Source organism: Aptenodytes patagonicus, chromosome 5 (genome assembly GCF_965638725.1).
Source record: "Aptenodytes patagonicus chromosome 5, bAptPat1.pri.cur, whole genome shotgun sequence".
NCBI lineage: Eukaryota > Metazoa > Chordata > Aves > Sphenisciformes > Spheniscidae > Aptenodytes > Aptenodytes patagonicus.
The window spans coordinates 70,642,121-70,669,895 of NC_134953.1; the positions used below are offsets into that span (position 1 = coordinate 70,642,121).

Consider the following 27,775-nt stretch of genomic DNA (forward strand, 5'->3'; position numbering starts at 1 on the left):
GCAAACCCAACTGCACAATATACAAATGCATATTAAAGTGGATGGGGACCTTGAGACCACAAGAACGCCAGTGAAGTTATCTGCCTTCCTAGACGCGACAGAATTTTAACATGCTATTGCTGATCTGAAACAGTCTAAATAGGAACTAACACTTAGTACTTTTATGCTCGTGTGTTCACAAGTGTCAAACTGAAATGCCTTGGATTCCTGTCAGTCTACAAATGAGGTATTTGTCAACTCCAGTTTGGGGTGAAATGACTTTCCGTGCTCATTTGTTGAAAAGGAACACGCAAGTGTTTTCCAGAACACCTCTGTTGAAGCTGAATTTGAAGAGTTTGGAATTTGTAAATCAGGGCAGGGATTGGTAGCCAAATGCTCTTGTTTCTGCATTGCGACTGCTTTCATTTGAAAAAACATCCCAAGATATCAAAGAATCTCATCCGATCTGTATAGCTACAGCAGCACCAATGAGCATTGGTGACACTGGTGTATTTTTGAAGAGCTCATATGACAACAAGTCTTAATGTTCATTATTTTTAACACCACATAAAAGTTCCCATGTTTATAATCTGTTTGTAATTAAGAATTAGAGAACTTAAAGGCTAAGAACTACTAAGAACTTAACTTTCCATATCATGAAATGCCCTGACTTTAGTTCCTCTAAACCACAAGTGAGAAGGCCCTTCCAGGAGTAAGCTACTTTTCTAGCCTTTTTACTTTGAGCCTTTGAGTCCGTTTGTTTGCACCACATTTGGCACACTGAGTTTTTAGGCTTGCCTGGGACTCAGGGCATCGGTCCAGTACAGACAGCAACGGCACTGGAGTCATGTCATGATTTCCTTCCTCCCACAAGCTCTGATAGACCTGATGGTTTAAAAAAAAAGGGGGAAAAAAAAAAAAGGAAAAGGCTTGCCCTGAACTTGAAGTGCCTGTTACATTCCTAATAAATAGCGTAATTTAAAATTTGTAACACTTTTAAAAAATGCAGTGCAATTTCCAGCCCACAATTACATGATACAAATACTTTCTCTAAAGTATGTATGTGGCTTACCTAACTAGTGCTAAAACTAGTTTTTAGCACTAGTTTCCCCTAGAATAGCCGTAGGAGAAAGGAAAGCATTATTTCGTATTCCCACATTGGGTGAAGAGCCGAGAGAGTTGCCAGCCTGGCTGGGACTCAAGCAAAAGCATTCACCCAGGCAAGAGATCCAGCTGCAGCTCTGAAATGCAGGTAGGTCCCCCCAGCCGCCGGGCCATCTTTCCTCCTGTCAGCCGCATAAAGGCGAAGCGGCGTCTCCGGGAGGCTGTGGGGTTTTGGCCTGAGCACGCTGCAAACTTCATGCAACCGGAGCTCGCTGGCTCACACATCAGACCGAAGTGGAGCGGCGGAGGTGCACAGCACATTCCTCTCTGCTAGCATTTGAGTATTGAGAAAAACGGTTTCGTAACACACCAGACGGGGCAGCCAGAGCTTGGCTCCAAGTTATTTTTTCTTTTTTTTTTTTTAAATGGAAATTAAAACCCAATATCTAGGACTATATAGAGGGGTTATGAGCATGAATAGTGAATCATAAGCTTGTTCTTTTAATTACTGTTGCATTCTTAGAGCCTATTCATGTCTTCAGAAGCCTCAAAGGACCCAGTGAAATTGTGATACATCGATTTCGGCCTGTGCAAGCTTATTTACAGGAAGATGGTTAAAGCATCTTTTAAAAGGAAAAGAACGGAATATAACTACAACTATTTCTTTCAGGTAGAAACTGAAAGCAATCTTAAGCATACCAGGTGCAGAGCACAATACAGTAGCCATGAATGACATTGCACAGAAAACTGAGGTATGTACCAATTTTAAATTAATCAAAGTAATGTAGTAGTTTACAACTGATGCTTGCAAAAAGAGTAATTACAAACAATTGTAAAAGACAAACAATTACACTGGAAGTCTGCTGGTATTGGTGTTATTTTAAGACAGTGGAAGGGCGCTTGGAAGTAGCTTAAGGAAGCTATCTGATTTGATGGAATCTGTGAAGTATGTTCTTACTGTTATTAAAAAAACATGAAGGAGGAAGGCAAAATAAAGGTAACAAAATATGAAGAAACTTTAAATGTTGGGGGTGGAAATTCAGGGCGGCATTCACATCTAATTCTAAAATGTATATATTAGGCTACTTCAAATATTTCTTCTTCTACGTAGACTCACTGAACAGGAACAAAAGCAGGAACAAAAACTATTGGCTTAGGTGGAAAATATGAAACATGGAATGTTTTCAGCCAGTTTTCTCAGCATTACTGTATTGAGAGCATTCCTGTAGTCACGACAGTAGAAAGAGAGAACACTTCACCGTAGTTCTGAAAAGGGGGAACCTCTCCCACTGTTTGGACACGCACAGAGTTAAGCATTGGCAAAGAAGTGTCCAGTAGCTGTATCGATATCAGAGTCCTGCGAGTCCAGTGATCTTGACACTTTCTAACATAAAATCACCGGACTTCTGAGTTTCTCTCAGTATTAAAAAAGTAAGTATATAATGTATTGGAAGTTTTAAAAGAACAAATAATACTATTTATTTAAAAACCATATACGGCTGTTGAAGAGTCGCAGAAGAAAACATACATATTGTATTATATGTCTGTGTCTTTGTATCTGTTTTAAATGCTGGGGTAGAGAGGCTCTTTGCTGACTGCTTATGATTCAAAGCAACCATACAAATCTGTATCTAATTTTTAAAGCCACAGTAACTGAAAACGTACAATTCACATAGTTCATACACTTAGTTATGTAGCTATTATTTATTACAATGCTAAACGTTGTTTTGGATATTTTAGTATTTATTACCATTTATGAACAAACACAATGATCCTTAGTAGATGGTGGCTAGTGGCACAAAGTTCATAATCCCAAGTGCACTTCTGTTTTATGTTCTTACATTCTTTCTAATCCAGTCTATCAGAATATTTCTGTCCATCTGTTTCAACTTTCTTTTTCTTATCTTCATTTCTTCTATATCTTCACCAAGATTCTGCTTTCTTCATCTAAACCCGTCCAAAAATCCTATGTACCCAAGCTTCACAAGGGTGATGTAAAGGATAAATTTGAAGCTATGCAGAAAGCAAGGGAAGAAAGAAATCAAAGGAGATCTAGAGATGAAAAGCAAAGAAGAAAAGAACAATATGTTAGAGAGAGAGAATGGAACAGGAGAAAGCAGGAGGTTATTTTCTTTGCAAATATTTTGTGTTATTTTAATAGTCAATGTTATACGTGAAAATCTTTTCACATTATTTTAAGACAATAATATTGGAATATTATTTAAGGTATAAAGACAGTTTACTTTCTGTGTTTCATCAACTAGATGAAAGAACTGCTTGGATCTGATGAAGACGATGATGCAAAATCATCTAAAATAGAAAAAGGTTATGTTCCAAAGCTAATAGGTAAGAGAGGCCCGATTTTAAAGGCCACATAATTCACTAGATAAGTATTAGATGTAACTACTGAACTGTGTATTTCATATTCACAGGAACCGTTAAAGGCAAGTTTGCAGAAATGGAGAAGCAAAGGCAAGAAGAAGAAAGAAAAAGAATGGAAGAAGAAAGAAAGCGCAGAATTGAACAAGATATGATTGAGAAAAGAAAAATTCAAAGAGAATTAGCAAAAAAAGCACAGGAGGTATGTTCATCTGATCCCAATAGTCAGGATATAATTGTAAACAACCAACACAAGAAAAAAAGTTTTGTATTGATCGGAAAGATTTGATCTTAAGATTTCCGATAGCGGTGATTTACATGGGAGATGCTCAATGGATGGAAGTGGGAATAATGTTCAGAGAATCTTCGTCTTCACTTCTTCACGGTAACAATTTTTTTAAGCACTACACTTGAGTTACAGCTGAAACCAGGCAGGCAGAAACCTGGTAGGAATGTGAATCGGGCACAAATTTTGGTGTCGTATGCATACAAGAGCTCATAGAATTTACTAAACTAATTTAAAAATGTTTCTTATATTTTACCAACCCTTACTTTAGACAATTTTGGTTATACATTGGTGAATACAGTTCAGTGACAGATGAACTAAGGCAAGCAAGAAGAAATAGGAAAATGCCATCGGCAGGCAAAAATGAGAAGATACTAATGCAGTAAAAATCATGAATCATGAAGATCCAGTTATTCCTTTGTCACTTTGTGAATCTTTATTGCACATGTATGTGAACAGACTCCAATTTTTGTTGCTGCCACTAAAGCAAATTTTGTCTTTTGTAGAATTTTGCATTGGGGTATCATCACATCTAATTCCTGTTGTAAGTTCTCTTCAGTGCTGCAAATACTGCAGCGAGAGCGAACGTCTAAACGATAGACTAGAACCATAAGCAAATTTTTATTTAACCAAAAGATAGTAGTACTTAATTTAGGTTTGTTTTTGTTGTAAGAAAAGAAAAACAGTGCTATAGGAGGAGTCAGTTTTCAACAAGGACTTAGATAGTATTTTCTCCTAAGACTTTTAACATGGTTAAAACTGGACTTTTATCTGGAAATGTATCTAGCATATATTTAATCTGCTCGGAAAGGCAGAAGTACATACCATGTAGAATTTTAGAAAGTATGTTAGTTTTAGACAGTAACATATAAAGACACCATATGAAGCAAATACAGCAATAGGCTTTTTGCAGGAGTTGAGGGGAAGACAATGTCACTTGAATCAGAAATAATCCATGAGCTTGCTTTAGCTTTTTTTCTTTCTACACAATTCTGGAATGCTTAAATGAAGAATGGACATCTGAAGTACTCTTCTCAGTTCATCACTGAAGTGTTAAGAACACTTTAGCATACTTTGTGTATGATGTTTTATGTCATGTTCCCTCTTCCTCAGCAAGCTAACCTATCCGAAGTATTCCAACAAAGGTTCAGTCATTACCGTCTCTGTGAATTTAAGTGCTACATACATATCACTGATAACAGAAAGAATTTCCAGTTCTATGTTTGCAAATCTAAGGCAAAGAGCCAAAGTAATGTAATCATATGAAATTCTCATTTAATAGATTGATGACTTTAACAATACGGGAACTGAATCAGCAGCAGAGGTAATCAGATTTTTTTAAAGAAATGTTCACCTACATTTTTATTCACTTTGTTTTATTATTGTCATTTGGGCTGGGAAAACTTAGAAAAGGGCACACAAATACCTAATTAAAATTCAACCAAGAAGCTAACAAATTTTTAAAGTATACGGATCTATATGTCTGTACTTTAAGTGAATTTATTTAAGTTTGAAATAGAGTCTGCACTGTGAATACTTTGTGGTTAGTTCAAAACATCTAAAATGTAAATATTCAAAGCCACCAGAATGATTTGAGGTATACTGGCAATGATACTCTAAGTCCTCTCGCTTTGGAAAGTATCATCTTAAAAGCTCTTTGCCTTAAACTTGAAATTAAAAGGGGATTCTGTCAATATACAGATGTCTGAATAACTTACTCAGTTATCTTTTTTTATTATTATTATTAAATTGACTAATTTACCACATGGGTTTGGATTTTAAGTCTTGCAAAAACATGTTTAATTTCAAAAATCTGGGTCCAAAGGTCCTATTGTCTTTCACTAACACAAGAAAATCACATTACTACTACAGTTTTGGAAAGACAAACAAACAAACAAACAAACAAAAACCCTCATTAGTTTTAAGTTATTTGACAGTATCCCTGTTAATCATGGTATTTCGTGAAAAAACCTGGGTAAGTTGTGAAAATAGTTTTGAAGCAGCAATTACTCTGCCTGACAAATTACATATTGCTCTCTCAAACTACTAGCTTATTCCAACCGCAGTATATCCTTTACTTAGTAAATATAAGACTGGAACTGGAGTGTGGCTACAATTGCTATGTATTCAAAATTTTACCTGTTCTTCTCCAAACCATGAATATTTATAACTAACAGTTAATGAAAATATGTAAAGAAATTACGGAGTTTGCCAGCAGTTATGTTTAAAATATAATTGAGCCTTGATGCTCTTCAGATATTACAAGAAAACTAGTGACTGTCTCAGGCAGATGGGTTTATTCTTGTTGTTAATACTCAATGCAAGTAATTCTTGGAAGCTTTGGTGCACAAAGGTAAAATCAGCAGTTTCATTAAGAAATGAGTCTGTCTAGAAGTCAAGCTTTATGAAAATATAATAAATATCTTTTTGGACAGGAAGGGGATGATTCACTGCTAGTTACAGTAGTGCCTGTAAAGCCCACCAAAACACCTGGGAAGATGAAAATAAATTTTGAGAACACGGGAAAGGAGAGAGCAGAACAAAGAGAGAGACAGGATGAAGAACTGAAGCTAAAATATGAGGAACAAAAACAATTCCTTGAGGAAACCAAGGGCCTTTCATTTGTCATGGTAAACCACCTAAATATAACTCATCTAAAAATACCTAAGAAATGAGTATCTGTTATTTAAGATATAACTATTTCATTTTTCTTACACAGGGTGAAAATGAAGACAATGAAACACAAGAGCCTCTGTCTCCTGGTAAGCTGAAAGTAACATTTGAAGAACTTGAAAGACAAAGACAGGAAAATCAAAGGCGGCAAGCAGAGGAAGAAGCAAGACAGCGTTTAGAAGAGGAAAAACGTGCCTTTGAAGAAGCTAGACAGCGAATGGTAACTACATGTTTTGTCCATGTTGTTGAAGAATTTTCACATAGGGTATGCTTTTACATTCTTTCCTGTATCCGATTCTTCTTTTTTCTTATCCCTTAACTATATTTCAAGCTGTTAAGAGTCTGAAAATTAATTAATTAATCACCATTAAATTTTGAAAGAGGTATTTTTGACCTTAGTTCTAACTCGGTAACCACACTGGCATAATGCTTTAGACATTCTTTTAGTAAAACCAGGAAATCTCTGTGTTTTAAACTTGCCAGCAATCTTAGCAGGTTTTGTATCTCCACTTTGTAGTACCTTAAGCTGTCAGTCCTCGAGAAGATAATTAGTTGTCTGTTTTGTTCTTAAATAGTGCTTCAGATGTTTCAGTAACCAGTTTTTGATGAAAACATTCTGTAGTAACAGAATGCTATTTCTTATTCCCCTATTTATTTATAAATACAATAGATACATCAATTAAACTTTCCTCTTATAAAGAAAGGGAAAAAAGACGGGTCAGCTCTCTTGTATGTATTGACATAAACAACAATATACTAGAAATTACTAGATGAAGCCCCAAATTGTCAGAAACGTAGCTCACAATTCCTGTTTTATACTACTTGCAAAACTGCCTCCATATGTGTTCTTTATCGTAAGCCAGACTTATTCTAGATCAACTATAAACAGACCTCACTATAGTTTGTTCTTTGACCATACTAAAGGAATCATACACTTAGTATGAACGTTAAGATATACCAGATAGTTTAGCTCTATTATTTCCTCACTTTACTATACTCCATTTCCAAAAGCATTTAAGTTCTGTATTTAAATATCTTTCCCCTGTACAATCGTGATCATTGTGACTTTGTTAATTCACGCACAAAGAAGATTAATGAGAAATGAGATTTTAATCTTCCATGAAATCTTTGAAAATACTCTTTCCAGGAATTTACTAACTTTAACTTAGAAAGAGCGTAATTATGAACGGACATTCTTGGACAAACAGCTCAAGATCACTACGCTGACTATATTTCAAAAACATTCAAGAAATTGATATTCTCCAAGAAAAAAAACAACAACACAGAACCTCCAGAAAGCTGAAACACTGAAATTCCCAACTGGTCCAAATTGAGAGGGTTCTAGGTTTAGGCAGATACCCAAACTGTAGTTTACTCCTCCACCCCCACCCCTAATAAATCACTTAACCTTTCCGCACCAATAACCTTGGCATGATGTCAATAATGCACTTTTTTCTTTTTATTTGGGGGTAGGCAGAGGATACTAGTAAAGGAGATAGAGGGAAGAAAATGAAGGAGAGAGAACTTCATGAAGTCACTAGCCGTTCTAACCGAAGTTTTGTTCACATCTCCCACCCTTATGTATATGCATTTATTAACCAAGTAATATAATTTACGAATTCTCTATTTCAAAAGAAATTTTCTAACATGCAGTTTTATCTCATATCAGTGGTTGTCAAAATTTGAAGGCAAAAGTTTTCTTAAAGGAAGAGTTCAGCAGTTAATTTCCTTCCATTCTTTCTTTTTTCCCTATGAATTCCAAATAAAAGATTTCTGTAATTCCCGTAACTGGCTACCCCACATACCAGTCCCAGGGCTGCTTGCAGTATACAGAAATCTGGAATATCATACTCTGACAGTTCCCAGCCAATTTCCTCCATTAACAAATGAAGTACTCTGAGATGTCTTCTGAAGACGGTTCGTTCTTTTGTTCTTGATTGCAGTTTGCAAACCACAGGCTTCTCTTAGCAGATAAGAGTTCACTGGAGACAAGCAATAGCGAAGAGATCAGAGTATCTCAATTCCCTTTCTTCAGTGATGATTAAATGTCTGAAAAGAAAAGAAACAAAAATCTCAGTCTTGAGTAATAGCAAAATGTTAATTGATTTAGTTTTGCTATAAAACTCTACGGCATTTTTTTTAACTGGTAAGTGCATTGATGAAAACAATTTACATGCAAACAAAAAGACTTGATGGTATAAAGGTCTATGAAAGTGATGTAAAGAGAGTGAACAGGGAGTGATTTACAGTAAAGGATCCAACCCTGAGACCATAAAATACGTACTTAATTGTTCAGCCTTTTCCTGATAACACATTGTTCTTTGAATTACACACTCAACAGATTTTTCAAAATTACAGAAGCTACACGCAGGATACTGAAATACATTTCTTTTCTTCCTCCCCTGGCTAAAACCAAGACTAAAATGTTTCTTATAGGAACCAAACTCTTGATACATTTCCCCCCCCCAGGAGAAAAAAACATTTATAAAAGATCAGAAAGGAATTAATGGAGTATTTATTTACTATAAAGAATATTTTAATGTTTGGATAAGTCCTTCCTATTTTTTCTTCTCCCTCTTCTCTGAAGATAAATGAAGGTGACGATGAAGAATCTGAGAATTCTGTTAAAGAATTCCGTCCTGGTAAACTCAGACTCAGTTTTGAGGAGATAGAAAGACAGAGGAGAGAAGAGGAAAAGAGGAAAGCAGAAGAAGATGCAAGACGACGCATAGAAGAGGAGAAAAGAGCATTTGCTGAAGCAAGGAAGAACATGGTATGGCATTTTTGTTTAGTATATAGTTTAATTTTTACCTAAGTCTCTGATGAACTAGAAAGTAGCTCTGGGAAAAAGCTTTAAATATAGTTAGGAATGCTCAACTCCTTTGCTGATCAGTTCACCTCACTACTTATTAGAAGGTAGGGGGGTAAACTAATCAAGTTTGTTTACCAAAAATCATCACAGACCAATCCCTCCTCACAGCAAGCCTAGAAAGGATTTAAAATAATTTAGTCAAAACCAGATATTGTGTCCAATGGGTATTGTTATGCTAGATGCAACAAACTTGGAAAGCAAAATGTTTTCACAAGGCGGGTTTGTTGGGGTTTTTTTGGGGGAAGAGCAATTCCTTTTACTTCTCCAAGTTTATCTCCCTACCTTTGCAGGGTGCCCACCAATCAGCTCTTACTAGCTAAAGCGTAATTGATGGCGTACCAGAACATTGCTCACTGCAAGTACAAATTTTATAGTCATCTGTGGCCCCTTAGGAAGGACAAATTAAGGCGGCTGAACTCAGCTAATTGATGTTTTTATTGTATTTCATTGCTTGTTCAGAGAAACAGAAAAAGTAACTTGTGGCATTTACCATTAGAACAATGCGCAATATGGAACTTCCTTAGACAAATACAGACCTCTGCGATAGGCAATGACTTCTAGAATTTGACTTAAGATTATACTGAAGACAAATTTTCAGGGACCTAGGGTTGACATACTGACACTACCGGAAAGCAGAGAAAGATGCTTGATTTCAGAGGGTGGCAAAAACATTACTTATAAAAAATAACTAGCATGGAGCTTTGCACTGTATTCTTCATGCGTATTTCAACAACTTTAAGTTTCAGCAGGCTTTTGGGTGTAAGCCAGTTACTTATTGGTGGATGTTAGGAAATACAGTATGAAATCACACAAGTGCCAACTAAAACTAAGTATTGTTTGTTTCAAAAGGAAGGGCAAGACATGCCATACAGAACTGTGGAATGACCCGCCCATCTGGCAGCGTCTGCCTACATTCCCCTCTGTAGTTTTATTGGGAAAGACCAACTGCACGCCTAATAAAATTTTCTTCATCGTTCAAAGCAATGCTTTTGAGACAAATTAAAGCTTTGTACGACTACTAATATTGCTAGCAGCTCTCACTCTGCCTGAAAATTGGGCCAAAGACAAGACCTCTACGCTGAAAAACTACCCAGAGAAACTACAATGTAAATTTATATTTGATATTGTACTGGTAAGCAATTATGGAAAATGGTGTCTGTCCATACCTCCAAAGAGAGGAAATAGAAGCTAAAGCCACTAGGAGGAAAAAAAAACCCCAAACCACAAACAAACAAACAAACAAACAGGAGTGCTGCTGGACTTCTGCCATTACAACTTTTAGGAAAAGCCAGCAGACAACTAAAGGAAAGCAAAGCAAGTACGTGCTGTCTTCTGGTTTTTTCCTGCTTTCTTGAGAATCTCTTTTTTCTGCCTCGTGTAGCAAGAACCTAAGCTCAAGTGTCCGGGCAAGAAAAATCTCACTGATTAAAGAGGGTTTAATCCATTAGCTGCAGCACGGAGTCTATGATTGCACTGTAACAGCAGACAGTGAAGGTGTTCAGTAATTTAAAAAATTAACTGAAAAATGTATTTTCAGCATATACGTTTGAAAATTTTGTTAATTAGCATCCTGAATACGAACACCACATTTTCTATTACTTGTAACAGAAAATATAAGCCCGTGCTTTCCCTATTTTCCACAGCTACACAATGTAGCAGCAATGCAGATGTGCTTTTAAACATTTTAAGAACGTCACCTCCGTCAGAACTAGTAAAACCTCACATTCAATTTTTATTTAAGCACTTAAATTAAGTAGTTTAGAACCTTTTTCATGTTTTTTAATTTTAATTTAGTTTTGAAAGTATACACACGCAGAAGTAGTAATATTGTTGCTGGAAAACACAAACGCCACCTCCTTTTGGAAGGATCTCCCCATTTCACATTTACTTGCGCTACATTTATACTTCCACGCTTCCCACCATCAGCGTGATCACTTTCAGACTGAAGCATTCATCTTTCATCCCCGTCAGTCTCCTTCCATTAGGGACTGCATAAAGAACCTGTCTTAGCACGAATAAAAAAATGTTCTATTTCGTATCAGTCAGTTTGCCCACTGAAAATTGGTTGACTGTGCTGCAAACTATGGTTATTACAGGACTGTTTCTCACTACCATCTGTTCCCACTTTGCGGAAAAAAAAAAGTATGGTCTCACTTCACAAAATATAGCTAAAATATTTACTGAACTAAGCACAAGGGTTTTGTGCATCACACAATTCAGCTGAATTTTTTTCCTGTGTTTTTTAACCAGGAATAAGTTGGCTTACTGTCTTTTTCTAACTTACTGATTCAAAAAAACAGAGCAGGCAACTGCTAGTGTTTGCTCATATGCACAGCTTTTGAAGTTATACATACACGCGTTGGTAAATTTTGAATTAATGCTTCTTCTATTCACTTAGTTCCGTATCTTCTTGGAGTGATGAGCACATGAACTAATGCATCACGAGCAAGAGACTTTCACATTTCTTGCTAGTTTAGCTGTGGTTAGCCTCTGAAAACTCTGTGGCTATGCATTGTTTTCATTAAAGGAAATAGTTTACAGCTTTGTTTTTTGACTCCACTTATCCATAACACAATTTCAACAAATACGCTCATATTATGCAAAACGAATGAAGAATGGAAGGAATGGTGGGGCTGAAGATCAACTGTAAGCTTACTCAGAGGGAAAATCTGAAGGAAATCTATAGTGAATAGCAGTATTTGAGTGGGGTTGGGCCAAAAAAACTATTGAAAGAGCTGTGACAAATAAAAAGGATGTGGGCAAAGTAGGTCAAGACAGCGGTACGAACTACGATGGCACAAACAGCAGTGAAAGGTGTAAGTTACAATGGCAGCAAGTAGCAATAAAGAGAAAAGGGAGTGCCAAAGAATCTTTTAAAAAATATGTTTATTTTCTGTTTCTTTATAAAGCTTTCTTTATAAACGCTTTCTCAAATGGAAGTTTTGCTCCTTTAGTTCCTTCTAAGATCTGAGTGATTACTAATGTTGGGAACGCCTACAATTTAAGGCACACGGGGTTCTTCAAGGTTTGCCACAAGGGTTTTCAAACATGCGCTGATTAAATAATGCCTAAAGCCGCATCACCGCACAGTTCCAGATCAGTATCTGACCTCATCTCACACATTTACCTACAGAATGTTCCTGTTGAGACCATCTCTGTTAATAAGTTTACGTAGTTACATGCACAAACATACATTTATATGGGTTTTATCAAGAAGTTATTTAAAAATATCTTCCTGTGTAACTCATGTCATGTGACCTGGCCATTTTTGTAGCATACAGCTTCATATTTTAGTAATGCTTTACTTCAACAAATTCAGTCTGATAGAGTATTTGTTCTTACACTTCCTGCATTTGGAAGTAATGAAAATCGCATTTCCTAGGCCCTACCGTCTTCTTATGAATTAATCTACAAAATAAGCAAACTGCTCATGAATGACCATCAAAGCCCAACCCTACTCTGAGGCCTGAGAAAAGGACAGGGAGAGGAGGAAACCCTTGCTGTTGGGTTGTACAAAGCAATGAACTGGCAACACAACGTCGTACAATCAATTCATGCACAAGAAGAGTTTCTTGCAGAAAATTCTGGTCAGTTATCCTTACTGGGAATACCAATATTGCTTAAGAACAGGAATATAATTCAGTTTGCTTTGAAAAAGATTACAGATACATGTACTTCCGTGTTAAGAGCAATGACATTTAACCACAAGCGCTTTGTCTAATGACACTCTGTGAAGTAAACAGGAATGAATTGTTTCAGGTCCCAAAGCTGCACGTAGAGGACATCCTCTCCATCGTCTTGCAAAAAAGACCGCATTTTAATAAACACCTTCATCTTCATTATAAAGCTTTAGCATTGCAATAATGAAGAGCTAAAGGCAAATACAAAACCCCCCAGACACACTCTCTCCCAAAATGTTAGAGGAATACCCACACTGTGATCTTACTGCACTGTGGCAGATGTGGCAAAATACTCAGTTGTCTTTATGTACTAGAAGTGTCTGAGCAACGCTGTGATTTCATCACAGGTACCTTCAGGATGTATCGTTAATGCTCTGAATTTCCAGCAGGTGCTGGATGATGAATCACCAGAAATGTTTAAAACAGTTTCTCAAGAATCTCTCATACCCGGTAAACTGGAAATTAATTTTGAGGAGTTGCTGAGACAAAAAATGGAAGAAGAAAAGAGACGCACAGAAGAAGAGCGTAGGCAAAAGTTGGAAATGGAAAAGCAAGAATTTCAACAGTTGAGACAAGAAATGGGAGAGGTTTGTATACCAAAGGATATGTTAAGCATGCTCAATGAAAATACGATAGATCATTTCAGTTAATTACTAAAATCTGTAACATTTTATATAATAAGCTACATACTTTTTATCACTAATCTACTAGGAAAATGCTTTCATCCCTTGCCACCCTTAAAGTAAAAACGCAATTTCAAATTTGTAATTTTATTTTACAGTCAATTCTGAAAATTCTACAGTATTACTAAAACAATTATGTAATATTTACAATATCGGAAGAACAGAAACATCTAGTTCCCAAATGAATATACAAAAATGAAAGTAGGAAAGAGCAAAATTCTTGCTTTTCCTCAAGGGAATGCTGTGTTGACTCATTAGGAAAGAATTACAGTGGTCTCAACTTACTTCTAATCAGCGTATCAAGGGTTTGAAGACTGTCACAGTCGATTTTAAAAATTACACACAAAATTTGCTTTGCATACCAGATGACTAAAACATCACGTTCATGAACTTTACACTTCCATTTGATTTGGTTGTGGGTGGCAATTCTTTATTATTCCCTTTTGAATGTTAGAGGACTACATTTATTTATTTATTTTTGTTAAGTAAAGCTAGAGTGAGTAAAAAAGATTCTGGATTGTGAACTTTTCAAGTAAATTTTGTATCACGTCCTGCGGAAGAAGGGAGAGACAGGGACATCCAACTCAAATGCACATACATCTTTACTCTCAGTCAGAGGTCATAAAAGGAGGGAGTAGAATATCAACAACTACAGCTTCAGACGTGGTTTGACTACGGGATCCAGAACTGCTATTTCTTTTCCAGCCATGACATCCTGAAATCTCATTTGCTTTTTACTGAATTAAAAAAAAAGTAGTAATTTTCTGTGTTACAAAATAGCTGTATTTTAGAAAATTATTTCATATCAGTATTGCCAGTAAGTCAGAGAGGTAAATAACAGATCCAGGATAACTAAGTTTTTTGTATTGCTGCGTGTCTGGTTTTCTGAGTCCATGAAAGGTGGTTTGTTGACAGCAATCCTTGAACAAAGGGTACATTCAAGCAGGATATTTTAAAATCTTTATCTAGTTTAGATGCGATACAAACTCAGTAATCCTGAGAATAGCGAGGGGAAACAGACATTAGAGGGAAAAGGTCTCTGTGCCGTTTTCAAATAACTAAGAGAACTGTTCAAGTGTATTAAGTTACACCTGTCTGTGGAGAGAACAGGTAGTAAAAATAACTAAGGCATTTTCCATCTTACACATTCTGTAATTTCTGAACAGCTGGAAGAAGAGTCTGAAACTTTTGAGCTAAGCAAAGAATATGAAGAATTAATAAAGCTAAAAAGAAGTGGTTCTATTCAGGCAAAGAACTTAAAAAGCAAGTTTGAAAAAATAGGACAATTGTCTCAAGAAGAAATACAGAAGAAGATTGAAGAAGAGCGAGCTAAGAGAAGGGCAATGGATGAAGAAATAAGAGAAAGGGAAGCTGAAAAATTTCAAGAGGTAAGTTGCGTTCTGTATATGTTAATGGTATACTTAACTAGCACACTAATGATCCAGGAGTGGACAATGCTGCTGCTTTCAAAGGTTGCTGTATCTCCAGAATGATTTTCTCCCTTCTTTCCTGTTCCCTCCTTTGGATGCATGAGGAAGTCTCACCTCAGCATCCCTAAAGGAAACAGCACCAGTTTATTATCAGTCATCTGGTCAAGCAGAGATCTGTTTTTCTCTCAAAGTCCTCAATTCAGCATCTTAACAACCTGAAACCTGCCAGCCTGAGGGTTTGAAACATTCATATTTGAGAATCAGTCCATTAATCATCACATGAATTGCTTCTCCTTCTGAACTCCAATTAATTCTCCACTGTATGAATTAAAACACTAAAACCAAACAAAAACAAAAGATACCATTTGAAGATCAAGTCTTTTTATCATCTTTACTCATTTCTCAGGGTAGAGCAGAAAAGGATGCCTACTTATCTATGCTTCAGACTGGAACCTCTCACATTTTTTCAGAGAGGAAAAAACAAGAAACGAAGCTATCAGTCTCACCAATAAATCACTATGCTCTGTGACCCAAAACACTAACGAGAGCTTTCATGGCATAATCATGTGGCAGTGCAGGAAACTTAACAGTAGTAAGCCTGATCTGAGCCTCGTTCTGAGGTTCCTATCCACAGCAGTCAGTCACTTCAGTATCGGCTCAAAGCCCATCTGTAGTTTTTGAGCTTTTAATTTAATGACTGACACTGTAATTATGTTTCTATAAGGTCAGCCTGTGTTAGGTGTTGAAGCTACCATAACATCATGGCATGAAAGTCAAGTCACTAAGGATTTACCATTCCCACAAGAATGGTAAATTCAACTTCTATATGAAAAAAAAAAAAAATCTTTAGTATTTTTCTACCTAACATTTTTGAAATTACTGTTGCAAATATTTTGTCTTGTCCCTGCGATAAACTATTATGAGACTTGATCTTAAACCCAACATTAAACAAACCTCTGACAAAAACAGGACTCTGGGTGGCTTTGCTCGGTTAAGAAGAACTACTGCTCTACAAAACTAGTTTTATCATCGTACACATTTTAAAAGTAATAAATAAGTCCTCTATTTTTTTTTCCCAAGGACGATGAGGTAGATGTGAGACCAGCCAAGAAATCTGAGGCTCCGTTTACTCATAAAGTAAACATGAAGGCCCGTTTTGAGCAAATGGCAAGAGCCAGGGAAGAAGAGGAGCAGAGGAGAATTGAAGAACAGAAATTACTACGCATGCAGTTTGAACAAAAAGAAATTGATGCGGCGTTACAGAAGGTATAAATTACAAAGTACCTTTTCTTCAGTTCTAACTGTTGTTTAACTTAGCATCCGATTACCACCGATGGCAATGCTGCCAGGGGTATAAAAGGAACATTATACTTGTTTTAACAGCTACTATGAATTGCTGCAATAATGTAAAATTGCTTCTGATCTTTTTGCATGCTCTTGAAGAGTATGAGAAAGGTACTGCAAAGAAAGTTTATTGTATCCTTTGAATAGTCTGCAAAGGGAATCTATATTAATGCCTAGATCTTACCCCGAGATTCCAGCCTCATTAAAATCCATTTTACTGCCTGTTCCATATCCAGATTCAGTGCATTATGTTATCTAGTGAGGATAGGTGTGGCATTTCCCCTTCTCGGAAATGTGGTAACTTTTCTGTAATCACATACGCATCACTAGCAGTCATGCTGCTATCACCACTTTCAATGTTCTGAATCAACCTATTTTAAAACAGAAAAGGGAGGAGGAAGAAGAAGAAGAGGGAAGCATTATTAATGGTTCTACTTGCGAAGATGAGGAGGATCAAGCTCGATCTGGAGCTCCCTGGTTCAAGAAGTCACTGAAAAACACATCAGTTGTTGATGGCGAGCCAGTGAGATTTACAGTTAAAATTACTGGAGAACCAAAGCCTGAAGTTACATGGTGGTTTGAGGGGGAAATGTTGCAGGACTCTGAGGACTATCAATATATTGAAAGAGGAGAAACCTATTGCCTTTACTTGCCAGAAACCTTCCCAGAAGATGAAGGGGAATATATGTGTAAAGCAGTCAACAACAGAGGCACATCTGCTAGCACCTGTATTCTCACCATTGAAAGTAAGAGTTAGCATTTTAATTCGCTTAATTCTCAGATAGTCTTCTTGCATCTTTCCTATTATGAAAAAATCTAACTATCTGTTTCTCTTAACCCTTTTATTTTCTAGCTGATGACTACTAATGCTCTACTTTAGCTGGAATCCTTCTTCCTCTCAAAACTTTCTTATTGCATCATCTCTTTCTCTGATGGGGCCAACTAAAGAAAGCAATGATATGCAGATTTGTCATTCCTGCATCAGATAAGAATAACCTTCAAATTGGGAGAGTGTCCAGGTTCCTTGCTCAATACAAAGATTAGTATTAAAGGCTAAAAAGAAGGAATCAATGTATGAAAGATCAACTAAAGGAAAAAGCTGAATTATAATAGTGCTCCCACATTTGAAGACCAACTGTTGCGTAATAGTATAAAGCTAAATACACAATCTGGAAACTTGTGTAGTAGTGTAAATCTATTGGTATATTTTGCATGAACACTGAGTATTTAAGCTGTTTTACTTTATCCCAGAGGCATTGAACTGGCAAAAGGAAATACTTATTGATGATTTTCAAAAACCCCAGTGTACTATTTTTAAAGAATAAAAGATTACATAACTGCTCACTTCTGTTGTTTTGTTTCAAAGAGCATTAGTTCTCTTGTTTTAAAATGGGCTTGCATTTAAACCGTTATGCTCTTATCAACCTATGCAGTTGATAATCCAAAAGTAAAAACAATCTCAGTAAGGCTTGTAGTAGTCTTTATAGTACCAACATTTGCTTGTAAAACTTCTCTTTTTTTTTTTCATTGCTTAAATGATACAGGAACAGTTGGCGACAAAATATGAGCCTATCATAGCTAAGTTGGTAGGAAGCAAACTTTAAGAAAAGTATTTTCAGAAAGCGCCTAACTTCTCAATCTTTGTTCTCTCTTAATGCAATAAATTTATTACTGCATCTCTAAACATTGTCTTCTTAAGGCTACTGTACTATTTTTCTCTAAGACCTCTTGATATCAACACTAATGTCACTGTGCTAACACCACCTGAATTGTTCAGCTTAAGCTTCTGTAGGAGTAATTTTACAAACAATAATCACATTTTATATTAAAGAACACGTATATAAGCCTTAACATAAAGACAAGGTAAGCTGCAGCAAATTAGATTTATGCAGTCATTTCAAAAAGAAATCCCATGGTTGAATCTGCTGACTGCTCTTTGTACAGTTACCTACTGGAAGTCACTCTTTTGCCTCAATAAAATAGTTACAAATTCAGAAACATCTTGAAAAAAATGGTAATAAGCTGCATGATGTTTTGAATGAGTATTTATCCTAATAGCCATATAAATATATTTTACTTCATTTCATGTGGGTGATGTTCATTCACAGAACTACTAGTTGCTGCAATATCTTTCCTCTGAAGCTGTTATTTTAAACTAACGAAGGCAGGGATAGGAGCATAAAAAAGACAAAAACATTGCTATTATTATCCATCAGTTTACATTTATTGAGAAAAACCATACAAAAAACATTATACAGTTAACGTGTACCCATATTACATACAATGTCAATGCAAGCTCAAAACCACATTTTTGTAAAGCATTCAATTTACCTCAAGTCCAAGCTGCATCTCCCTAAGACACTGTTCCCATCACAGTTGCCTTTTAAAGCCAATCTTCTTTTTACACACGGGTAGTTTCTGCAGAGAACACTTTTCTCAGGACGAAAAGGCATTTCACATGCACGCAAAAGAAATATTTGTGCATACATAAGAGTTTTATAAGCTATTACTAGGGAAGAGGGAATCCTGTCAACTGTATGCTTTCTGAAAAGCCCAGTCCTCCCTTCCTCCCCCCGCTTCGAGAAAAAAGCAAAATAAAAAGCTTTCAGCATGCAATGGAAAACTTAAAAATTACTTTGGAAGAGAACAGGGGAGAAACAGTTTCTACCATCCAATAAAATACCACTAGTAAAAAGATGAAATATTTCAAGATAGGCTGTGCAAGTGAATAATGATCCTGTCTGCCTGGACAACTTAAATAGATGACTTATGATCATGCTAGACTGAAGATTATCCACCTGGCATTTCATTTCATGTCCTATTAAAGTATAGGTTGCAGAAAGTGATACGAAAATGCTTTTCCTACTTTGAACATTATGCTTCCTCTTTAAACTTTTCATACTCTTCACATTCTACTTAATTTGTGGGACTGTAAGGGGGGGGACGGGGGACGGACAGGAAACATTTAAAGACACCTTTTGGACAAGTTCATTACATTTCTAAGGAAGTCCAGTTATCTTTTTGGATCGGGATAACTCCAATAATCTGTTTTCTGTTCTCCTAAGAACTATGAGTTTGGAGACAGAGTTGAAAAAGAAACACTATGCTTAGCACAAAATAGCATGCCTGTAAGCCCAGCAGTGAGAAAGCTGGAAGTCAATACACCTCAAATGCTACACACAAGAACATCTCATCTTCCACACACTAGCAACATTCCAATGAACTGGCTTTTTCTTCTCTATCTCCTCCCACTGGCTAAATTTACAATTGAAAGACTGTTAAGATATTTTAACAACAACAGTTGAAGAAAGAAGTATCATGTAAAAGGAAGTGAACAAATGACTCACCCCAGCACTAAATTCACAGTATCAAAATCCAAATGGTACACACCTAACCTTTTCTCACGTCAAAAATGAAGTTACATATTAAACTATAGATGAAATATTAAGTGGCTTGAGAAACTGAAGCACAACTATTAATTTAGTTCAAAAATTAAATATATCTAAGCTTGGCTGTTTAGAAGAATATAAACTAAAATAGATGGTTTATATTATTAAATCACAGTTTAAAAAACTTAACAGATTATGGAACATTTATGGTCAAACAAATAATACTTTAAAGAATGAAAAGTGATCAAAACAAAAATTATACCCTACACCATTATGTATGGGATACATTTCAAATCTGTTATGTTTTTGCCAATTTTACCTTCTACATGGAGCCCTTCTATGGTCCATGCTCATCGGCTCACCAATGGCATACACTCAAAGGATTCCTCTTTACTGGTAGTAACTATCTCAGGACCTGATTCTATGAGCTATGATTTGGTGCTTGCAGCATCTTCAGCACTGTGTGTGAAAATGAAGGCAGTATTTTTGAATATTTTTCTTTGATGTACAGATAAGCAGGACTTTTGAAAGAGGAGCAGCACATTTTAGAAACAGAATAATCAACAAAAAACCAAATAGATGCTGCTTTACTTTAAGCTAAAAAAAAAAAGGCAACAAAAACCAGAAACAAAAACCTGTACCAGACCATCTGTAAGACATACAAACATTTTAAACTATCAAAATATACAGCAATTCAGTTGAAGTATCAAGAAACAGGATACACTGACTGCTATATAGATAAAATATTATTTGCTGTACTGTTAACATTTAATTGGTGCACATGCTTTTTCAGTTAAAACATACTAATCTCTGAAACTCCAGAACCTGTTTTCCTACCATGTCAAGTATGAATAAGCAAACTAAGTTATCTAAAAATTCCACTAACACACTATAACTGTAAGACAAGTTATCAAGTTCAGTGATAACAACAAGTCATATTCTCTATATTTAGGTCTTACGGGTTTAAGTGGGAATAGTGCCCTATTATAAAAAAACATTTGTGAAGGCTGTTGACGTTTCTAACCAAAGCAACTCCTGCATATTTTAAAGGTTTTGATTCTTTAATTGCAACAATTAGCTGTTTGAGGAAAAATAACAAAAATTACTTATTCTGATAAAGTTTAATTACTGCAATCTACTCATCTTTTCTTAAAAAAAAAAACAAAACCAAAAACAAAAACCAAAAAACCCAACAAAAACCCAAAACATATTTACCTAGAAATATAAACAGTTGTTTAAAAACTTAAAAGACTTTCCACTGAAATGGAACCGTGAGTAACAATGCATTTGGGGAAGCAGCAGATTGCTTTTCAATACACAACCACAAAGATCTCACAGGGACAACATTAATGTACTGAAATATATTAATTTATATACTTCCTTAGGTTGTGCTTACCTGTTGCTTTTTTGCAGCAGAACCTAAGGTGGAAGGTCTGGGAAGGCACTGTGAAGTATAAATAATTGCACTGTTTGCAATTAATAAAGATTTTATACCTTAAATGAATCAAAATCAACAGCCTCCATTTTGTGAATGATAAAGAATCCAGTGAATTTAATTTTGCTCAGTTTAGTACATAATAAATGCACCATTCTATAAGGTTATCTACAAAATACCATGCAAAATATCTGAACTATTAAACTTCATACCCTACACTAAAGATAGCAAATACTGTCCTAGCCTTTTTTAAGCTACCAGAATAATTCCTAATTTTAAAAGGGATAAAAATAATTCCTTCTATTTCTACAGCACAATACATACATTGCTAGTTACCTGAATAAACTACTTCAATTGTCAAGCCTTAACTTTTACTTCTCTGTGCAGCCACCCTAAAAAAAATTTATTCTCAAAGCAACAATATGGTGTTCCAAAATATAAAGCAAGTAACAGTTATAGAATTATTTAAAACATACCTACATCACTACATGTCTGCAAACTATCTGAAGACAAAGACAACTTCTGTCTAACAAGTGGTTCCGAAGACTTCAATGTTATGATATGCATACTTTAAAACACTGAATGATACAGCTGTCTCAGGAGTACTAATGAAAAGAACTATTACTCAGATAAACAGAAACATGATTTTCTTTAGCTATTGCTAAACGTTTCAGGAATACTTACCCACCAAGCTCATATTATGTGTATGTATATATATATACGCAAACCTATGTTTCTGAATTAAGAAGCAATTATGATTTCCTAAGATATCAGCACTGTATTCCAACATAATAGTCACACAAGTATGGCATTTTCATTATGTGGAACATTGACAAAAAGATACTGTTGCAGTTCATCAATTTGTCATTCTGATGTACTTACAGTGCAATGCTCCTTGAAGGAACAATCAAGGATGATACACAGCACAGTCCTCCTCACCCCTATAGAGCTAGTTCTATACTGGCTGGATCAAACCTGCACTTCAACAGACAATGGCAAGACAGACTGTATTGCATGTAGTCTAATATACGCAAAGAGCCAATAAATATGCAAAGAGCAAACATAGGATTTCAAGAGAATCAGATTTTTAGTATGAGCATTAGAGCAATAAGAAGTTTCAAGTATATATAAAAAAAAAATCAATTGATTCAATACTTGAGTATTTACAAAAACAGAAGTTATCTGCTCTGCAGGAAGTTCTCAATCGCTCCCCACCACTCAAACAAAACAGCGTTTTAAGGACAGATGCAATTTTTGTAACTACTATGCATACCACATTGACTTTTCTACACTGAATTTGGACTGCTTTAAACTGAAGGCTTAAGCACATTACACTTAAAATAAATTTTATAACTAGTCTGAAAAATCGGTAAAATAGTTATGCAGGAACAGTTTTGAAGTATTCAATTAAGAACAAAAGTTATCTGTTATAGCAGCTGCACAGGTCTGAAACAGTGGTCATGTATAAAAGGAAATTTCACTGTTAATGCAATGGAAGTATGCCAAAAGATCACCTTCTTAAACACATGCAATTTTAATCAAATAGAAAGAAAATTAAGGTATCAAGATTACTGGTGCTAGGCAGCAAAATACAATGAATGAAAGAGATCCTCCATCTACAACTATTCTGCAAGAGGGGAAAAACATGCTAACGACAAGTTTTTAAACTCAACAAGGTTTCATGGGGGGGGGGAAAAAAAAATCTCATTTGTGTACAGGTACCTTGATTCAGCGTTGCAAATCAATCCTATAATTCTTTATGTACCCACATATCCAACTTACCGACACAGGAGGTTTCATATTATTTATTGTAAAGCACAAAACAGGCATTTTAAAAGTGATAAAGTATACATTGAAAAAGTACATTTATATCACAAAGCATTGACCACATAATTGCAAATACATTTGCTGGAATGTGTACATCTACACTAATACTAAAAACAAACCATTTTTCATTTCTACACAGAAATATTACCTCCTATCAGTAGTGATAGATATTTTGTACATTTTCAAAAACACTATTTTTTTAACCAAACAAAATTAAGATCTTCATCAAGGCGTCTGCATCCATACATTTAACAAAGGTTTTTTCCCCCACACAATGAAGCAAATACTGTATTGTCCACTTCTTATTATTGGCCCTGTGCAGAAGAGATACATAAGAGATACACAAAAAGTTAAAGAAAATCCTTTAAATTGAGCTAACTCAGGAGTGAAGCCTTTAAGAAGGAAAAATTGGTTAATGTAAATGGTGGTGGCTTCTTGCATGGTTTTCAAAACCCTGGGAGGAGAAAGTTTTTCTTTTTTTTAAAAAAAAACCATAATCACCAAACATATGGATAGATACAGAACTCAAGTTATCAGGTAAACAAAGCCATGTATTAATTATTCTGATAGTTATTTCGCTATAAAAAAAGATGCATACTCCAAAGGTAACAAAGCAGGAGACATGCAAAAAAATATCTATAACCACTGAAATGGAAGCCAGTCAAAAAAACCACTTAAAACTTTATACCTGTGGTGCTGGAGGATGTTGTGGCATTCCCTGTGGACTCGTCTGGGCATAATATGCTGCCTGTTGCCTGTAGTACTCAGCCCATGCGGCGCTGTAATCTGGCTGACCACCTGGCGGAGCCCCAGCAGGGGCAGGAACTGCTTGACCTACAAGTAATTAAGATTATATAGCTTTGTTGCTGCAATAGAAATGAGAAAATTTCAAAATCTCACTGCCTAACAAACATCCCCTAGCTTCTTGCAATATTCCTCCAAGGCTTTTCAATAATCGTGCGGCTGCTTTTTTTTACCTAACCACTCATCCTATTATTTTAATGTAACAATTCCCATGTAAAGCAAAATTGAGGAACCGTAAGGACAGTTTTTCCACCTCTTGAATCATGTTTCAGAGCAAAAGTCTTTAAAGCCTGCTGACCTAAACTGACCTGAACAACCGGTAGCATTTAAGTTAAAATACAGGTCAACAGGCGAGATTACTTTTTGTAATCCACCTAGACTGACTTTATCTTATTGTACAGACTGCATTAATTAATTTACCAGATGCCAATTTGTTCACTCCCCCAATTTTGGGCTCCTTAATGCAACTGCTAGGTTATTGCAGATTACATTTTTCAAAAAGAGCATTAATTTTTGTAAACATTTACTCCACCATAGAATATAGTCCTGAAACTTCTCCTTCCAACTTTTGCTTTAGTTCTGATCCTCTAGAAATAACAGCATGTACACACACACACGTACACACACACACTCCCCCCCCCCCCCCCCCCCCCCCCCCGACAGCTGAGAACTACCGGTCCTTCCAACAAAATCAACTTGCAGCTTAAAAACTCTATAAAGACGATAGACTAATACACAAGGACTCTTCAGTGTATCAAAAAAAAAAAAAAAAAAAAAATTACAGCCAACTTTTTAGGACCTCAGTCACGCTGTTCTTCCAAGGAAGGTTTGTCGCAGACATCTTTACTTCCTTTTTCCCTTCTCTTATTTCAGAAACATCAAACACACTCCACTTATTACCACTATCTTCTTCACAATTTTTTATCTGAAAGGTGCTTTTGCAGTTACTACTGCAGAATGTACCTGACTATAAGCAGAACAACACTCTCTATCCAACCATCTGTCCTCACACTTGCATGCATACAGACAGAAGGGTTTTATATGGAGTGCTTCATTTTAAGTTTCTCGAACTTCTAAAACAGAGCAACTATTACTGTGATACAACATTTTTGTGATCTACATTCACATTCTTAAAGGGTTATTTTTTTCGTATCAAAGTTTTACAGTCAGAATTAGGATACTATCAAAAACTCACCACCTCCAAGTTTTTCTAGGATACTAGGAAAAAAAAACCCAAAAAACAAAACACCACATCCAATCACACTACACCAAATAAATCCAAGCAAAATGCAAGCCTGCACCCTGTACAATGTGCACGTAATCTTCTGTTCTGCCATCAAGAAAAAGGGGCAGCTTCCACACAACGAGGGCTGAAAGGTTTCAATCCTACCTGAAACCACCTAACCTTTTGTTTGGATACAAGACCGCTGAGCAACCTTCTGGGGAACATGAGTATCAAAGATTCTAATGAACTGTATTCTAGGGTATCAGACAGAAGGTTGGTTTGGTTTGTTTTCTAAATACTTTTACACAGAAAATTCACATAAGAATACTAGCTACCCACACTCCTCTTACATACGTGTGTATTCTTCCAATCCTCTCAAAAACATTAAGTGTGAGCAGAGAATCTGAACATTTGGCAAAGCACTATCCTGAACGTCTTCAAAATACAATCTTCCATTTTCCAACCCTGTATACAACTTACGTGGTTTTTCCACTTACACTGTAGATATATTAAAAAAACCTCTCCATCACTTTTTGGGTTATACAGTAAAGCAATTGTTTTCCTAGAAAAACTTACTTAAATTTCTTCAAATCTTAAGAGCTGAAATCACAATTTATAATTATAATTTACTACAACTTACAATTTACACTTCTGATCAATTATTTTAACCAAAATGATCTTCAGTATGGTTACAAATTATCCCAGGATACACTTTTTGCAAGTTCACTATTAATTTATGAGATAATTCTAATTACAAATCGTTTAGCTATGTCATAGCTGTCAGCACAACTCAATGTCAAAGCTAAGGCGTTTTTTGTGTAATATGACCCAAGAATCTTCTGACGTTCAGCCAACTATCCCAAGGCAGTGTTGAAATTCAAATAATAAATGCAGTATAGGAAATTTAACATCTACTCAAAGATGTCAAACAGGACCTTCTGTCCTGAAATAGGTTAGTAAAAATTCAAAGTATTTTAGCTGCATCGTTCTCCTACTAAGTACTGCAAGTAATTCTGAACCTACACATGGAATTCAGCAGTTTAGTTGAAACTTCTTTTCAGTGTACAGAACTGCACTGACAGTACATGCTTATTAATATCCAGATTCAACTGGAACACTAATAAACAAGATTGATAAACTACATACAAAGGAAATACAAGAAACGCAGAATACCGTCCCATTAAGGAAGGTTAAGAAAGAAAATGCCAGATGATTCTACGGTTCTTCTACTACTCAAATCAAAGGTGATTCTAACAAGAGAAAAAACCTGTTCTTTGTCCTCCTTCCCGCTACAATGCTGTGGAATCATTGAAGAACAGTTCCACTACTTTATTATGGAATCCCTTAACTAAAAATCAAGCCCACAATATACTAGAATGACTTTAAATGATAAATTTACGAACTCCTATGGTGACATATAGATCATTTATCGAAATATGACTTCTTGTTTAGATGGAACTGTTATCCTTGGGAGATTTTTAGGGCCCAGTTACGCAAATCTTTATTTCAGCCCTTGTAGGAAAGAATAAAAATACTATGTCTCCAATTCAAGATAATAGCATCTGTGTCTTCAAAAGCTAAACTACTGTCTTGTGACCTGCTAATACTCAAGGGAAATTTAAAACTTCCTGAATTTATGAAGTAGGGTATCAAGCAAACAGATGGTTTGGGTCACCTACAAGATCCATGTACAGTAACTTACCAGTGTGCGTGAGTAATTTTACTAGCTTTTCAGTCTTATTTTTAATTGTATTTGCTACTCAAAGCAACAGTCCCTGACCAAAACAAGAGTCTGAAAAAGGAGATGGACTTTGCCACTACATTTGTGAGTTGGAAAACAGGTTATTTTCAAGTCACTGTTCTATACACTGAAAAAAATAGGAAAGTGTTCTCTGTCATTAGCCGAGTCATACTGCACCAGTAGGAAGCCACTTTGGAAAACTGTATTATGGTTTTGATGGGAGTATTCAGGAGTGCTTTAGAGTTTTCAGATCGCTCATACTTAAAGTATGAGAAAATCCAGAGTACCAATTGCAGTAACACATCCAACTTGTTCAGCTCAGTACTGTCACCCTCATAAGCTTGCCCCATGGATTATCAAAGTAGCTTTCTTCAGCAGCAAAAATAAAGCTGCTTGGGCTCAGCAAGTCCCAAGTTTCAGACCAGTTCTCCAAAACAGCTGTTTGTGTAATTATTCATGCTGTGAAAAATCTGAGAGTCCTTGAAGACTGAGTGACTTGTAATTCCTACCTTCCCCTTTTTGCACAAGTTAATAGGGACAGAAGCATTACAGTACTGTAGAAAGCACATACAGTAATAGCTGTATTTGAGAGCCCAGAGACCACATGAACCTGCTGATGGACAGCCTGCCTGTTCATCAGATCTACTACTTAACATTGTTGTTAAGGAGGTGGGGAAAAACACCTCCATTTAGCACTAAATCAACTCTAGGTGAATTCTCCGCCCTTCAACCTCACTCAGTCAGTTCTTCCTCTTTTCTAAGCGGATGTTAAGATTTTCAACATGCTGAAGAAGCAAAAAGTTCTCATTATTTACACAATCAAGTTATACAGGTCCAGACATCAAGAGTGCTCCTTCAGGCAAAGAATTCACTTTGAACTAGAAAAAGAAATGAAGATCAAAACTGCCCTTCTGTTTTCCCTCT

General features: G+C 35.9%; 2 protein-coding genes across 19 annotated transcripts in view; one reads left to right on the forward strand and one right to left on the reverse strand.

Annotated features, from left to right (window-relative positions):
• The first annotated feature begins 1,763 nt into the window (after nucleotides 1-1,763).
• On the forward strand, nucleotides 1,764-18,114 carry NEXN (nexilin F-actin binding protein). Of its 10 annotated transcripts, none has more exons than XM_076340433.1 (13): nucleotides 1,764-1,835; nucleotides 3,015-3,206; nucleotides 3,348-3,429; nucleotides 3,516-3,664; nucleotides 5,031-5,072; nucleotides 6,184-6,378; nucleotides 6,468-6,641; nucleotides 9,009-9,194; nucleotides 13,321-13,560; nucleotides 14,823-15,044; nucleotides 16,167-16,352; nucleotides 16,816-17,176; nucleotides 17,284-18,114. In XM_076340433.1, exons 1-13 carry the CDS (start codon nucleotides 1,809-1,811, stop codon nucleotides 17,295-17,297), a joined length of 2,070 nt encoding a protein of 689 aa, XP_076196548.1. In that variant the 5' UTR covers nucleotides 1,764-1,808; the 3' UTR covers nucleotides 17,298-18,114. The 10 variants fall into 10 exon arrangements, with proteins under 10 accessions (XP_076196548.1, XP_076196549.1, XP_076196550.1 ...); XM_076340434.1 differs by having other exon boundaries at nucleotides 13,360-13,560; XM_076340435.1 differs by having other exon boundaries at nucleotides 13,363-13,560.
• The window catches only part of FUBP1 (far upstream element binding protein 1), a 36,829-nt gene continuing 16,910 nt past the window's right edge, over nucleotides 7,857-27,775 (reverse strand). For 4 of the 9 annotated variants that reach the window (XM_076340450.1, XM_076340449.1, XM_076340447.1 and 1 more), the window contains 3 exons: nucleotides 23,770-23,915; nucleotides 21,216-21,263; nucleotides 7,857-8,470 (listed from right to left, as the gene is read on the reverse strand). In XM_076340450.1, the coding sequence (XP_076196565.1) occupies nucleotides 8,453-8,470; nucleotides 21,216-21,263; nucleotides 23,770-23,915 (212 nt within the window). In that variant the 3' untranslated portion in view covers nucleotides 7,857-8,452. Of the gene's footprint in view, nucleotides 8,471-18,632; nucleotides 21,264-23,044; nucleotides 23,396-23,769; nucleotides 23,916-27,775 lie in introns of those variants that run through there. The other 5 variants (XR_012995517.1, XR_012995516.1, XM_076340445.1 and 2 more) reach the window with 5 other exon arrangements.

What these genes read in the sequence shown, in the direction of transcription:
- NEXN (XM_076340433.1), top strand. Translation starts at nt 1,809, where the DNA reads ATGAATGACATTGCACAGAAAACTGAG. An exon ending in AGGGCCTTTCATTTGTCATG is followed by an intron (nt 6,379 to 6,467) that starts GTAAACCACCTA and finishes TTTCTTACACAG; the next exon opens with GGTGAAAATGAAGACAATGA. An exon ending in TGAGACAAGAAATGGGAGAG is followed by an intron (nt 13,561 to 14,822) that starts GTTTGTATACCA and finishes ATTTCTGAACAG; the next exon opens with CTGGAAGAAGAGTCTGAAAC.